Source organism: Catharus ustulatus, chromosome Z, assembly GCF_009819885.2.
Source record: "Catharus ustulatus isolate bCatUst1 chromosome Z, bCatUst1.pri.v2, whole genome shotgun sequence".
Classification (NCBI taxonomy): Eukaryota; Metazoa; Chordata; class Aves; order Passeriformes; family Turdidae; genus Catharus; species Catharus ustulatus.
The window spans coordinates 66,120,321-66,135,036 of NC_046262.2; the positions used below are offsets into that span (position 1 = coordinate 66,120,321).

A 14,716-nucleotide genomic window follows, 5' to 3' on the forward strand; every position below is an offset into this window, starting at 1 on the left:
GACACCTGCCCATTGTCCCCGAGAGCAGCGTTCCCCGCCCCTCTGAGGGCAGGGCCAGCACCGCCCCGCCGCCGCCGAGCGCAGCGGGGCTATGGCGGCTCCGCGGGCTGCGGCCCTGGGCCCGGAGCCGGGCAGCAGCACGCAGACCTCGCACCGGCTGCTGGCCTACAGCGACGCGCTGCTGTCCATCATCGCCACCGTGATGGTGAGCGCCCGGCGGCCGCAGGGAGGGAGGGACGGAGGGAGCAGCCTGGGGCAGCCGCGGCTGGTCCCGGGTTTCCGGGTGGCGCCCGTGCCCGCCCGCGGGGCCGCGCCCGCCCCGCTGTCGCGACATGTCGGCGGCCGTGGCGGGCCGGGCCGCGCCCCGAGAGCGGCTGTGGCTTCCAGAGCTGCTCCTGGCTGCGCGATCCGCGGGCACCCCGAGGCTGTGTGGTTTTAGGGAAGTGCTCCACAAGGAAAAGAACGTCATGTGCTAATAAGCGTTTTGTTGTTTCAGATTTTGCCGGTGGCTCACACAAAAATACATCCTGACCAGGTATCACGTGCCGTTTGTTGTTCCTTGTGTCCTCGCAAGTACATGTAACATCCTCGTTTAGCACGCCCGCTTCGTTTCCAGTTACTTTCAAAAGCAGAAGCCATTAACCAACATTAAACCTAAGAGAAATTTCGCACAGGGCGAGAAGCTGGTGAATTTCGGGTGCAAAACTTTTAGATTAAGACTTGCGTTATATGCAGATGTTGTGGTATAAAGCCTGAATGAGCTATATGTTGTAGGCCGTAGATTAAATCTAGTTGCTTTTCTGTGATAAATGAACTGCCCATCTGACCGAAAGATCTTTCAGAAAGCATCTGGTCTTCTTGCTTTTAACTAACTTTTAATGTCACTGAGAGAAGCCACTTATATAGCACAGTCTGAGTGCTAGTTTTAAAGTTGGGTTCGTAATAAATGTAATTTGCATTTAAAAAGGTGAAAAAGAATACTACAGAAAAGAAATTAATTCTGAGAATACCTAGTAATTTGAGGAAACATTAATAGTTCTACAGGTTTTTTCTTTTATAATTATTTTTTTCCTACTCTTAAACAGACCTAAATCTTAGTTTAGGAAGCTCAGATAAGATCAGCAGATATATACTATAGGAGTCTATTTAAGCCATTGTGGTGGTATTTGCAAAATTTGCTGAGGTTAAGCCCTCTTCTTTCTCCTTGTTAACAATTGTCACATGAAACCTCTGGGATGCTTCTACTACAGAAATCAATGCTGTGAAAGTAAAAGAGGCATATTGTGTCCCATCCTGTAAAATGCATTATTGTAGTGACAGAGCATAAATGGGAATCAAGTTGGATAGAGCACTGGGAAGCCCTTTTACAGATTGATGAGCTGTGTTGGTACATCAAGTGCCATATTTCAGCCTACTTAACAAGTTCCTAATAAATTGGCTTCTCTGCAATGTACCAAAGAGATTGTTGAATGGGAACTGCATTCTTGGGAGGCATTTTCCAAAAATACATTACATTACTGTACGTCTCTTTTTCAGATAATAATTTTGTAACATAAATTTTGTAACATAAATTTTGTTTCCTTGGGTGTCACTTTCTGTTTCAGAAATTAGGTGAAAGTGTTCAGCAACTTCTTCTAGCAAAAATTGCAGTCTACTTGATGACCTTTTTAATAGTCACAGTGGCATGGGCAGCTCATGTAAGGTAGGAGCACAGTGTTTAAATCTAAAGTTAAAAGCTAGAAAGTACAGGAGATAACTATGTATTTGGTGTATCTCTGTCTTGCTGCCAGACTTCTGAATTGTCTTTTGTTGAATAATATTAGAAAATCATTGTAAAGAAATGCTACCCTTAGCAGTGAATGGCTACTCTTACTCTGCTACCACGGTGATAGGGAGAAAAACAAGCATTATGTATCTTCTAGAGTTACTTTTCATCTTACCGTGAAGGCTAGATGCAATTAGACTTCTAATTATGCTGGGAAAACATGAATTTGTAACTTGCATGCTCCACAACAAAGGAACAGATATAGTACTGGTGGCCTGAAGCTTGTCTCTCTATCCTCAGCAGTAGTTGTCACAAAAGCGATTGTAATGTTGCAGACTCTGTACTTTGTAGAGCTGTGGACACCCCCACCTGCCATTTCTTGGTGGTCAAAAAGAAATTGGCATGCAGGCGTCACACAGGAACCAGGGGAGGTTTTGTTTGAATTTTTTAATTTACAAATGTCACTATGCAAGTGGATTGGCTGTGTTCTGATAAAGGCGTGCAGCCTGTAATTCAGCAGTTGAAGCTGATACCTCACATCCCTTCCAAGTGCTTTTCTTGGCTTGTATAAGTAAACACTGAAGTCTCCCAGTTTTGTGGAGGGTGATGGGTACTGTTGATTCTAAGTGACAGTTTTGTGAATGAGGAGTTTCATTAACAAAATCTGGGGACATTTGCAAGGAAAGCTTTTTCTTTGAGTGCTGTGTCTTCAGGAGAGATTATTCTAAGCCTTAAGATTTTGAAAATACTCTGCCATTCAAATAGAAGCCAGGTTCTTAATAACTGCTCCATGATTGAACTTGATTGTATCTTGCTTGTAAGATTTTTTAACAAATTACTTTCATATTTGAGCTATGTGAGTTTTGTTAGCACCTGGAATACTTTTATAATTCTGGGGCAAAGGAACTGTATCTATCATACTATCATAAAACTACCATGAATGTACAATGTGTATGTAGTGTTTATATATGTAAAATACATTTTGTGAGTTGACTTGTTCATGATAACCTTACTTTGCCTTGCCTTGACAGGTTGTTTCAGGTGATAGAGCATATAGATGATGTCCTGGCTCTTCTAAATCTGGTGAGTCTTGTCAGGCAAGCTGGATGGTTAACTAGCAGATACAGGTTACTTAAGTGTGTCTGTGAGTATCCAGAAGTTTCTACATTAAATAGCGTAACTCTGACGTATTTCCAAGTCAGGAAAATGCAAAGATCTTTAGTTTCAATGTGACTGCTTGATAAATAACTTGCTTTAGCTTGCAAATGTTTTACTATAAACCAAAAGAAGTTCTGCAGCAGGTTAGTCTGAAGTTCATCTCCATTCAGGGAATGGAGTATTTTGCAATGTTATTTTAAGCTCTGTTCTCTGAAAGTATGCAACCATTCAGTTATTCTGATTTTGTTAATAAAAGCACTTTTGGAACTCCGTGAAATAGCCTAAGACATCTAATTCTTACCTAATGTAGCTTTTGAAGCAGTGCATTTCTTTATGCTTTTGTTTGTTCAGTTGGGTTTTTTAAATGTTGCTTTTTTAGATATGAAATATTTACGATCAGATATTAATGTTCTTGACAAATCAGAAATATCACACTGAAGGTGTGGCACACTTAGCATTGCTACTGTAGAAAGAAGTCTCTTAAAAACGGTAGCAAAAATTTTAGCTGGAGTATTAGTAACAAAACCGTAGTGTTTTCTAAAATAAGTGTGTATAATTTGGATAGAGAACATGGAAGATGTGTACAAAACCAGACATTTGTTGTAGTCAAAACTCAGCAACTTCAGAAATGTGGGTATTTTTCATTATGCAGCACATGCATTTGATCTCCTTGTAAAATACAAAGCAAATAATGCCCTCATTGAAGATGTGTCCCGAAAATACATAGGGTTTCAATATGCTTTTTCTGTTTTAGGCCTGTATGATGATCATAACCTTCTTGCCATATACAGTAAGTAATTTTCTAAAATCTGACATATGTTTGAATTACGGTGTTTGTTTCTTCATTTATTTGGAAAGACTTTACCAAAGTATTTAGAAATCCAGGAAAGTGTTGCTGTAGTATAAACCCTGAACCCATTATTGTAGTCAAGTGTTGCATCTTTAAAATTCATGAAGCTACTTTATAACCTTCAGATATTGCATGTTTTAGACCTGGCAGGTATTCTGGAAACAAAATTTACAGTCCTGGAAAGTTATAGTATCATAGAATAGTTTGGGTTGGAAGGGGCCATTAAAGATTCCTGCAAAGATCAGGAGTATCTTCAGCTAGATGAAGTTGCTCAAAGCCCCATCCAACCTCACCTTGCATGTCTCCAGGGACTGGGCAACTGTGTCAATATTTCAACACCCTCATGGTAAAAAATTCCCCATGATTTCTTTTAAAAAAGCAACTGTATTGAAAAAGGTCCAGGTTATCTGGAAAGAATTTTGGTAGGATAAATAAAACTGTGTTTCAAGCTCCTCCTTATAAGATAAGACATTTTCCTTTTGTAATTTAGACCCAGTTTGTGGTATAACTTCTGATTTGCTCTGCATGGTTGATTCTGGCAGCTGATGGTTCATGTTTAAAATCTGCACAATTTTTGGTCATTGGACCTCCAAAGAATATTTGTAAATGAATAATATATTAACAGAACAAAACAGTTCAGCATCTTTACTGTTGTATGTGTAAGACAGGCACCTGTTTCTCTGTGGGTATTTATGTCTTACATTTCATCTGCAAAAAATAAGGCTGTGGTCAGTAAGATGATCTTTATCAGCAGGAGAACATACTTTTCATTTTGCCTTGAAACTGAAATTACTTTTGGAAAGCTGTCAATGTTACCTTAATAGTACGCCCTGCTTTTTTTTTTCCTTTGTTATCCTCCCTTAAAGAGGCTGCAGAAATTAATACAACAGGAAGCTATGAAGGCAGACAAAGATTCAAAAAGGTATCCTGGTATCAAGGATTTTCAAAGCTATGACATCATGTCATCCAAAACCAGTTAAACTTTATGCTCAGGTACAAGCCATGCTGTAATTATTAAGGAGGCACAGTGCCAAAGAGGCTAAGGTTTAGCACTGTCAACATCAGAACAAAACCATCTCTCCAGATGCCTTTAGTTGGGATGCTTGCATGTATTTGCGGCTAGAAATTGCATTTAATGGAATTATGATGAAATGCAAATTATTATTTAGATTTATAAGTTTCGATATTGAATGAAGAGTACTTCTGTTTCTCTACTGGTATTCCTACATTGCTTCTTAATTAAATATATGATCTTGTTGATTTTTTTTCCAGTTTTCCTTAATGGCCTCCTTTCCAGGGATACCTTTTGGCATATTCCTGTTCAGTGTCTGTGCTGTTGTCATTGGCCTTATACAGGTATTACAGCTATCCATTTACATTTTCACTTTAAAATAGACTTTCTTGTGTAGAACTGAAATTAAGTGTCTTAACAAATTGCTAAATATGTTATTTGTATAGCATTCTTTTTCCAAGTTGTGCCCGTTATGATAATACAGTACCTGTATGTAAGACACAAGTTCATTGCCCCGTGAAGCTGTTTTATCCAAGTAAGTCAGCTGATCTCAGTGTTCACAGAATTCCTTTCCCACTCTTAGTAAAAATGCCTTGGGGAAAGAGCAATTGACTTTTCCTGCTGATGTCTTTCTGAGCCATGCAGCTGTGAGTGAGGGAACACAGGCTTTCCAGCCTCAAGTCCAGCAGCACTCTTCCTCCTGGTGCAGTGCTTTGTTGCTTTAGTTCCTTATTCCAGAGGTCTTCATTCCTCCTCATCAAGGATCAAAGGTCATGACTGGCTCTGCAGAGGAGACTAAAATTTTCACATGCAGTGTATTGTCAAATGCATATGGGAGAATAAGTTTGAAAGTGTTTTGGAATGTGTTGATTTATAGCTCTATGTCTTATATTTGAAATCCTGCATATACTTACATGTAATAAGTTCAGCAATGCTCTTTTCCTTGCAGGCTGTGATAGTAGCATATGGATTCTATCACCCACACTTACTGAATCAACAGATACAGGAGTCTGAAAATCAGAATTTCTACAAACGTCATATCTTAAAGATTATCCTAAGAGGACCAGTTTTATGCTTTTTAGCAGCCATCTTTTCTTTCTTCTTTATTCCTTTGGTAAGTTCCCTCAGTTAACAGAAAACAGGTGCAGCAGTTTGTATTAGCTGTCTTTAGGATTGTGTATGAAAATAATGACATCCATGTTAATTATGCAGACTTTCTCAATTGCCAGTTCTAGGGCGTTGTAATCATGACTACTATTTTGCATTGAGTGTATGTGATTAAATACACATGTATCAACCTGTAACTTGATCCATGAGTTTGTATCTTTAAAAAAGAATATTCTGCTTCAATATTACTTGCTATGCCTGCTTTTTTTATTTGTTTGTTTTAAGCAGGTCTTCTAAACTCTACCTTAGTCTTTTGTGCTTCAGAAGTAGTTGAGGTAATATAGAAACTTAAATGAAATGAGCACAACATTGCACAAACTGAAGAAGAGTGAATGCAATTGCTGTATACTCTTAGGGTGCAAGAGCAAACAGAGTAGGGAGACCAGTTAGCCCACCTGCATCTCAAAACAAATAGTTTTGGCTAAGGACTGCTTTTACATAGCCTTTTTCTCTCTTCCATCTTTATTTCATGTCAGTGAGTTGCTCCTGCTTATTAATAGCTTTAATTCTTTTCTGGAATCCCTACTCTGGAAGCCCTATTCTGGAATTGGAATCCAGTTTTTGAATGTATCCTGAGCTTCCAAGCCTCTTGTTCTTTAGGAAAAGATGTACTTAACTGCATTTTGGGAAAGATTCCACAGGAATTAGCAGTATTTAAATAAACCCCAAGTTTGAGAGAAATCAGGTTGCTCTGGATGAAAGAAGAGTTATGAGTCAAAACATGAAAAAGCCTAGTTTTATCTGAAAATATGTTTTCCTCTTCCACACTCCGTTCACTGTAGTTTGGTTGTTTGTTTTTAATATTAACAATGGTGAAATTAGTCTCCAAGTTGCTCCTATGCTTAGACCCGTGCAAAGTCTGTGAACCACTTAGGACCCACCAATGTGTTTTTGTGACACAAATAGAATCTTAGAATATCATTAATTGGAAAGAGCCAAAGGATTATACAGGATTCATACTTCAACTTCCAAAGCAGTTATTCCCGCACTTTTTGTTCGCAAAATTATTTCCTTGCTTTAGTTTACCCCATTAATAGTACTAAATTAGCTAGGAAAAAGCAGTGTTTGGTTCCACATGCAATATTCAGGAGGTGCATGAGCATTTTAGCTGAGCCTTTTTGAAAGTCAAGATTTCTTTTTCTCGATGCAATTAGTTCTAAGATTGAGATTTATATTAAATCTGGAAGGTAATTTGTATTTTGATAACTGTATTTAAACTGTTCATCTTCTTCTCCAACAGTCTTACGTACTACTTGGACTCGTAATTGTTTTTCCGCATCTTACTCGAGTAATTACATGGTGTAAAAACAAAGTTCTTGGTGAGTAACAAAATTCCTAGGCACATGTTCAGATTAGGCTGTCATGTTATGCAGACAGCCCAGAACAAAGTACAGTAATTTCACAACTATAAGGCGCACCCTTTTGACTAAAATTTTGATCCAAACCCGGAAGTGCGCCTTATAGTCCGGTGCACCTTATATAATGGACAAAGTTGCGAAATTTGCCAACCCGGAAGTGCGAGCTGCGAGGTGGGGCGGGAGTGGGTGGCCGCGGCTGGCAAGAGCCACGCGGGTAAGGAGGGAGCCAGTGGCCCCGGCCCGGCAGGAGCCGTGCGGGGAGGGAGGGAGCAGGTGGCCACAGAAGCCCCGAGCTGCGAACCACGGTCACCCTGAGCCAACCTGGAAGTGCGAGCAGCGGCCGTGCCACAGCAGCCCCGAGCCACCCCGGACCACCACGAGCCGCTGCTGCCCCAAGCTGCTCCTCGCCAGCCGGCACCGTGCAGGAGTGCTGAGGCCCGTGGCACAAGGAGGGCGCCTGGGACTGCATTTAAAGGCTATGCCAATCTGTGAAAAATGTTTGCAAATTGAGCACCTGCCAGTAAACCACATGATCCCGCAATTCCATTTCTAATTTGTTACTTTGTTGAACACGGTGCATCTCCTTGCTGAAAAAAAAAGTAGCCTTATATAATGGATAAAGTTGTGAAATTTGCCAGCTCCTGGAGGTGCGCCTTATAGTCCGGTGTGCCTTATAGTCATAAAATTACTGTAATTTCAGTTCTGCTTTCATTTTCGGTCTCAGAACATAGTGATTTTAGGGTTTATTGGTATGCTTCTGAACAGTGTCTCCCTTGCTCCGTGGTTTCCCATAATTGTGATGAGATTTGTGTAAGGTACAACACATTTAAAGATCGTTGCCTGGTGCAAAACCTTTCTGGTTTGTCCTGATAATATGAGTGCATGTAGATACATGAATGATGGCTGCAGGCTATCTATCCCTTTTCCCTCCTCAAGAGGGATCATGGAAATGGAAGAAGATAAAGAAGCAAGCTCTATGCCTTTATCACCTTCTTGGCTGCAATGCTGACCAGTCGCACGTTTTCAAATAGGCAAGCACTGCACCTGTAAACCAAACTTTCTCCCAACAGCTAACTGATCAGGGATTCTGATTAATTGCATCTCATTAATCTAACTGCTATGACCTAAAGAGGTGCCTTCACACATGTCCTAAGTTAGCCTAAAACCACGCTTCCTTCACTCACATGCTTTCTGTCCTCCCTGTGTCAGGACTAACAATTGCATAACCATAGCAACAACCTGAGCTGCTCTTGAATGCTAAGAGGTTGCCATTGCTAAAATAAAAGGAGAAGGGGATATCATGCAACCTACTTGGTCGAAAGGTGCAGTGTCCCTCTGCAAAGGGCCACAAAACCACTGAACAGATAGTGTCTTTGGAACTCACTCTCTCAAGCTGTGTCAGAAAAAGAAGTACCAAGCTGGTACTTCTACTGCTGCTGTTCAGACTAGTAGAGTCTGTCTGTTTACAGTGCAAAGGGGAGTATACTCTTCACTCCCCCATGTGGCAGCATAACAAGGAGGCAGAAATGCTCTGAAAGGACGAAGCCAGACTCTGAGATCCTGGGAATAAACATGTACAAATACTGTCCATGCTTATTGCGATGGGACTGCTGTGGTTTGCGGTCAGGTACCATCTCCACCTCTCACCCTGTCAGATGCCTAAAATACTGCTTTATTGGATTTCTTGTGATGACACCTGCTTTCCATTCCTGTGGAACCTTAACCTTTTTCTTTGTCCACTCTGTACAGCTGAAGCAGTGTATTTTGGCTAGCCAGGCAGTTCTAAGTTCAGTCTTTAGAGATGTGTTCGACATTTATTATGAAAGCTACACCTTCTGATCAAAGGCTTGAATTATTTTTTAATGAGATTATTTGATATCCCAGCTCAGCAAGACACGTGTCTTTTTGCCATGTAGCGTAACTTCTCCAAGCTGTCCTAGAGGCCCTACAGCTATTTGGGCTTCCTGAGGCACAGCATCTAATTTGTTTTGTTCAATTTTGAGTCATTATTCACTTGGTGGAAATGGTTTGCCATACAGTTTAAAGGACAGAGTGGTTGTTTGTTTTGTTGTTCCTGAAGCACTTGTCGTGAAGGAAACATAAATTTCAGGGACAGGCACACATGCCAGAAAAAGTGAAGTCACTGACGTGTGGATGGCTGGCATCCTCTTGTCTAAAGAAAAGTTTTGGCAGATGGGGAAAAAAGATGGTCACAGTAGGTTGTTGAACTATGTTATTTTATATTTCTTTTCATTATTAAGCCTGTGGATTTGTTTTCCAGGTCGGAGAGGTGAAGAGGAGGAACATCATAGCTTAGAAACCTTCACTTTTTACCTCAGTGAGCCTCTAAGTAAGGAACGAGTAGAAGCATTCAGTGATGGAGTCTATGCCATTGTAGCAACCCTGCTCATTTTGGATATATGGTAAGGCTTTGTGCTGGTTCTTACACTTTGTCTTGTTAAATATATTTTTTTGTCTGTGTGTAATATTTGAGAAAATAAAATTAATCAAACATTGTCTTTGACTTCCAAAATCTGCAGTGGTTACTTTAAAGTATGATTTTCAGGAAGGACACAGAGCACAAACCATAAATACTTCTAACACCCACATTCCAGAGCAGTAATGATCATCAGTGTGCATAATACATGTTGGAGTGTATAGTCTTCAAGAACAAATCTTCCTTTTTTGCTTAGTTATGTTTTCAGATGAAAGCCTTTTATCAAAAAAAGCTGTTTAGTCACTGTAGCAACTTTATTAACCCAAAGGAATGCCAAAGGGCATTCAAGTTTCCTTTTTATATAAAATTTCTTTGCAGAGCTGTTATTTGAAACACTGTTTCTAAATTATGAATTAGGGAAGTAAGGAGTCCTGTTGTTCACTACTTGCTCAAAGTAAGGCATCGTAGTTCAATCTTGCCCCAGATGTGTTCAATAACAATAATATGCAAAGTAAAGTCATTTTTCTCTCCACAGTGAAGACAATGTTCCTGATCCCAGAGAAGTTGAGGAGAAGTTCCATGGCAGTCTTCTTGAAGCTTTAAGTGAATATGGGCCAAACTACCTTGCTTACTTTGGGTCATTTGTTACAATTGGTCTCCTGTGGTTTGTCCATCACTCTCTTTTCCTTTATGTAACAAAAGCTACCCGATTAATGGGACTGCTCAACATCCTTTCACTGGCTTTCATTGGAGGGCTTCCACTAGCTTACCAGCTGACCAGTGAATTTGCAGAAAAGTCTCATAATGAAATAGAAGCCATTCAGGTCAGCTGCGTTATCACTTTCTTTGCCAGCATATTTCAGTTTGCAATATGGACTACAGCCCTTCTCAATGAAGAGGAAACTTTGCACCCCTTTGCTAGATATGGTGGCAAGGAGCATGCCTTCATGTTTGCCAAGCTGGCTCTCTACCCTTGTGTAAGCCTTGGGGCCTTCTTTCTAACTTGCCTGTTGAGTGAATTTAGCACAGCAATTTTCCATCTTATGCAGATTGTAATCCCATTTGCTTTTCTTGCTTTGCGCATTTTTGTTAGAATTTCTTTAACTGCCATAAAGTCTGTGATGTCTCTCTCCAGACGGAAGGTTGTACTGTTAGAAGAAGAGGAGGCATGTTTGTCTCCAAATGAAACACTGTCATAAATTTCTGCACAGTGCATGTGAAGTTACGAGATCAACTCCAGTTCCTCTGACTCGCATTATATTCATGTGTGGATTATATTGATGTAAACCAAAGCCTGTATTGACCATAACTGGGGCATATTTATGTTTAAGCTGGTCATGCTCAAGACCCTTTCTCCAAAATCTGCTCTTGAAAATATTGGGTAAACAGGGGATGCAAATAAAAGCATGTTTCCCTTCTTTTAGGGTTGCCCTATAGGAAAAAATGCTGCTTGACATGTAAATGCAGCAATGATCGATTAAGAAGTATGCAGATACCCAGCCAAACACAGGCACAGAAGTTGGCTGAGCTTCTATGTAAGAGAATGTGAGGCATGGAAAACATGGAGACCTCTGCATTCTGGATAGCACATCATAGCAGAACATATGTGCATACAAGTTACTGGTTTCCTTTTTTTTTTTTTTTTTTTCAATTTTTAATTTTTTTCAATGGTTTCACTGTCTGTTCTGCATAGTTATAAACAGGGGATAGCAGTTGGAAATCTAACTGTGTGTGAGTTTAGATGGGAGTTGCAATTGGTATCACTGCAAGTGATAGCAGTCTTCCAAACCATCTGAACACAAGTTCTTTGGGCATATCTATTCTTATTTTAAAAGGACGTAACAAATGAGAATTCCTGTGGCTTTGCATCCAAGTTTCAACCAGCTTTGATATTTTCTGACGGAAGAGAGCTCTGTGGTTAGACTTAAGGTTTTTCCTGTTCTGCAGAAGCTGCTCACCTGAGGAGTTTCTTGGGCTTTTTTTATGTCTGTTTTGTGTCTGTCAGTGGAACATCCTTCTGTTGCTTGGAAGGCATGGTGCCATATTCAAGGAGATTATGAGACTGCAATGTGTGAGAGTTCCACATCAGGTAAGGGAGTTGAGCTTTCTCCTGAGTTGTGGACAACTAAGGGATCCCACAGATTTCTGAGTCTCAGGAAGACAGCAGAAGAAACTAATCCCTGTTCCTGTCCACGATATGTTGATTTTTTAATTTTTTTTTTTTTTTAATACTTACATGCAGCTGGATAAGTTTTGTGCTTTTCAAATCATCTAACCTCCAGCTGAAGCCATTACATTTCCTTTTGTCAGAATGATTAATTTGTATCTTGAATTTTCTTAGTGCCTGACAACTTTAATGCCATAATTAAAGGCATTTGGGGAATTTTGTTGTTCATCATTAAAAAAAAAAAAAAGTGGCAAAATATGCCTGAAGAAATCATAGGTGAAAACAAATTCAAATATCTTGTTACAGTTGAGATCAGTCTTGAAAGCACTTGTGCTTTTGTTTTGAAGCACCTTGATACCGAAATATGTAATTGTGAATATTACATACTTCTTGTGAAGACTATCTTCAGCTATTTAAGGGGATTTATACCTAATTGTGGTTAAATGACTTGCATTGTGTTGTGTATAGCAGTTTTTCTGATACTTAATAAAAGCACTTTTGGTTCTGTATGGTTTTGTGTCTAATGTGCACAGAGTAAGTAGTGAATATGTGTATTTGTAATAAATTGCAATCAGTGAAAAGACAAAACTTCAAGCCATTTATTTCTTATCTGTAGGTGAACTTTAAGGCTGATGTCTGTAATTAAAATTATGTTAGATGGTTTTTTTCCTACAAGATCACCAGGGTCCCTTGTAGTTTCAGCAGTTTTGTGGGTTATATTTTTTCATAAATCAGCAAAATGTTTTCTAATTTGATGTAAAGAGATGTTGATTCTACTTCTTATGGTACCTGAAGAAAATGAAACCCAAAAACTGAATCTGACCAAGGAGTTTAATTCCAGTGTTTATAAGGATGCTTTGTATAAAGCAATGTGTAAGTATTACAAGGCACTCTATTGGCTCAATACTGCCTTTTCCTTTTTATTTTTTGTTTAATTTTGTGTGTGTGTGTGTGTGTGTGTGTATCTTTCTGGTTGGTTGCTTGCTTGTGTTGGGTTGAGTTTTTGCGTTGGTTGGTTTGGGGTTTTTTGTTTACCCCACTTACAAATAAGTAATTTGTTCTGCAGAAAGAACAATTTTATTTTTGCGTGTAGTCAAGATAGCATTATTCAACCCAAATCTGGTAATATCTCAGAACCTAAACCTGAGGACAAACATAGTATGAGACTTTGTATAAGCTGCATTCATTTGAATTGTGTCATTCTCAAATAGAAACATCATTCCCAAATGTAACTGTAACTAGTAGTTCTTTATAGAATTACTAATGACCACAGGCTCTGATATCTATGAAGATCAAATTGAAGTACAGTAATTATTACAATCCCAGAATCACAACAATGGATGTCATTGGAAGGGGCCTCTGCAGACCATCTAGTCCAGCCCTCCCGTTTAAACTGGGGTTGGCTAGACTGGTTGGGTGCAGAGGTCTGTGTTCAGTCAGACTGAGACACCAGAACCACTCAACAGCCTATGGCATGATGGAATCAACAAGGTTGGAAGAGACAACTTTAAGATCACCCAGCCCAGCCTTCCACCCGGCAGTGCCACTGTAACCCCCAGACCACTGAACCACAGCACCTGTACCACATCTTCATGCCTTTGAACACCTCCAGAGATGCTGACTCCACCACCTCCCTGGCCAACGCCAACACCTGACCACCCTGACAGTGAAAAATAATTTTTTCCAAGGGCTCGTCAGGTTTTAATATCAAATTACCCTTAGGAGTTAAAAAAAAAAAAAAAAAGTGTCTATTTTTGTTATCGATAAGATCCCCCAGGGATCCCAGAGGCTGCACAGTCTCAGCTCCCTCAGCCCCTCCTTGTGGCGGGGGCGCTGCGGGCCGCGCCGCCGGAGCTCTTTGAGTGACGGACTCGCCCGCGCTCGGGAAGCAGAGCAGTCGCAGCTTTCGGCTTCCCGGTCACGGCTGCTCCCTCCCCGCCCCTTCCTCCCGCCGCGCTCAGGTCCGTCCGCAGCCAGGATGATCCCGCCGGTGCAGGTGTCCCCGCTCATCAAGGTGAGGGTGGTGGGGGATCACCCGAGCTCTCCCGGGCTGTCCCGGGAACGTGGGGAGGGCTGCCCGGGCCGGCAGGCCGGGGCGAGGGGCGGCCGTGCCTGTGGGCTCAGCGAAGGGCGCGTCCTTGTCTCTGCCTCCCGCAGTTCACCCGGTACTCGGCGCTGCTCGTGGGGATGATCTACGGCAAGAAGCGATACGGTGAGTGCGGCGTCCCGGGCGGCCGCTCCCCGCTCCCCCGCGCCCGCCCCGCAAGGGCACCTTGAAATGGCCCGGCCGCCATTTCCCTCCCCCGGCCCGGCCAAGGCCCTGCCAGAACGGCCTCGCTGGTGTGAAGCCACAGATCCCTGGGAAATGTGCCTTTCTGCCAGCAAAACTGGCTTTTGCTCCTTTTTGAGCGAGCCCGCAGAAGCGGAGCTTTCCGCCGGGGGTTCGGGAGGTTGTGTTTTAAAGGGAATTGTGTTGATGGCAGACTACCTTAAGCCGATTGCTGAAGAGGAGAGAAGAATAGAGGCGGAGGAGAAAAAGAAACGTGAAGAACTGGAGCGGATTGCAAAAGAGCTTGCAGAAGGTAGTTCCTCCGTTTAGTGTATTCATTCCACGCTGTCCTGCAGGTGTGAGGCTGCAGGACTGGTGTTCCACCTCCGTGCTCTTAGGAGAAATTGAGGCCTGCAGCTAATCCCTGGAGGCGGTGGTTAGGGCCGTGTGAGGAGTAAATACTGCTGCTGTTTAATTATGCCTACATTTTGAAAAGCTCGCCAGAGCAAGAGTTAACACTTGTGCCACAGCTG

General features: G+C 41.4%; 1 protein-coding gene across 1 annotated transcript; it reads left to right on the forward strand.

Annotated features, from left to right (window-relative positions):
- The first annotated feature begins 47 nt into the window (after nt 1–47).
- TMEM175 (transmembrane protein 175) lies at nt 48–12,495 on the forward strand. The gene is made up of 10 exons (XM_033084831.1): nt 48–205; nt 497–535; nt 1,605–1,702; nt 2,797–2,848; nt 3,678–3,713; nt 5,046–5,129; nt 5,735–5,899; nt 7,193–7,271; nt 9,592–9,733; nt 10,283–12,495. Exons 1-10 carry the CDS (start codon nt 92–94, stop codon nt 10,944–10,946), a joined length of 1,473 nt encoding a protein of 490 aa, XP_032940722.1. The 5' UTR covers nt 48–91; the 3' UTR covers nt 10,947–12,495.
- Nucleotides 12,496–14,716: the final 2,221 nt, after the last annotated feature.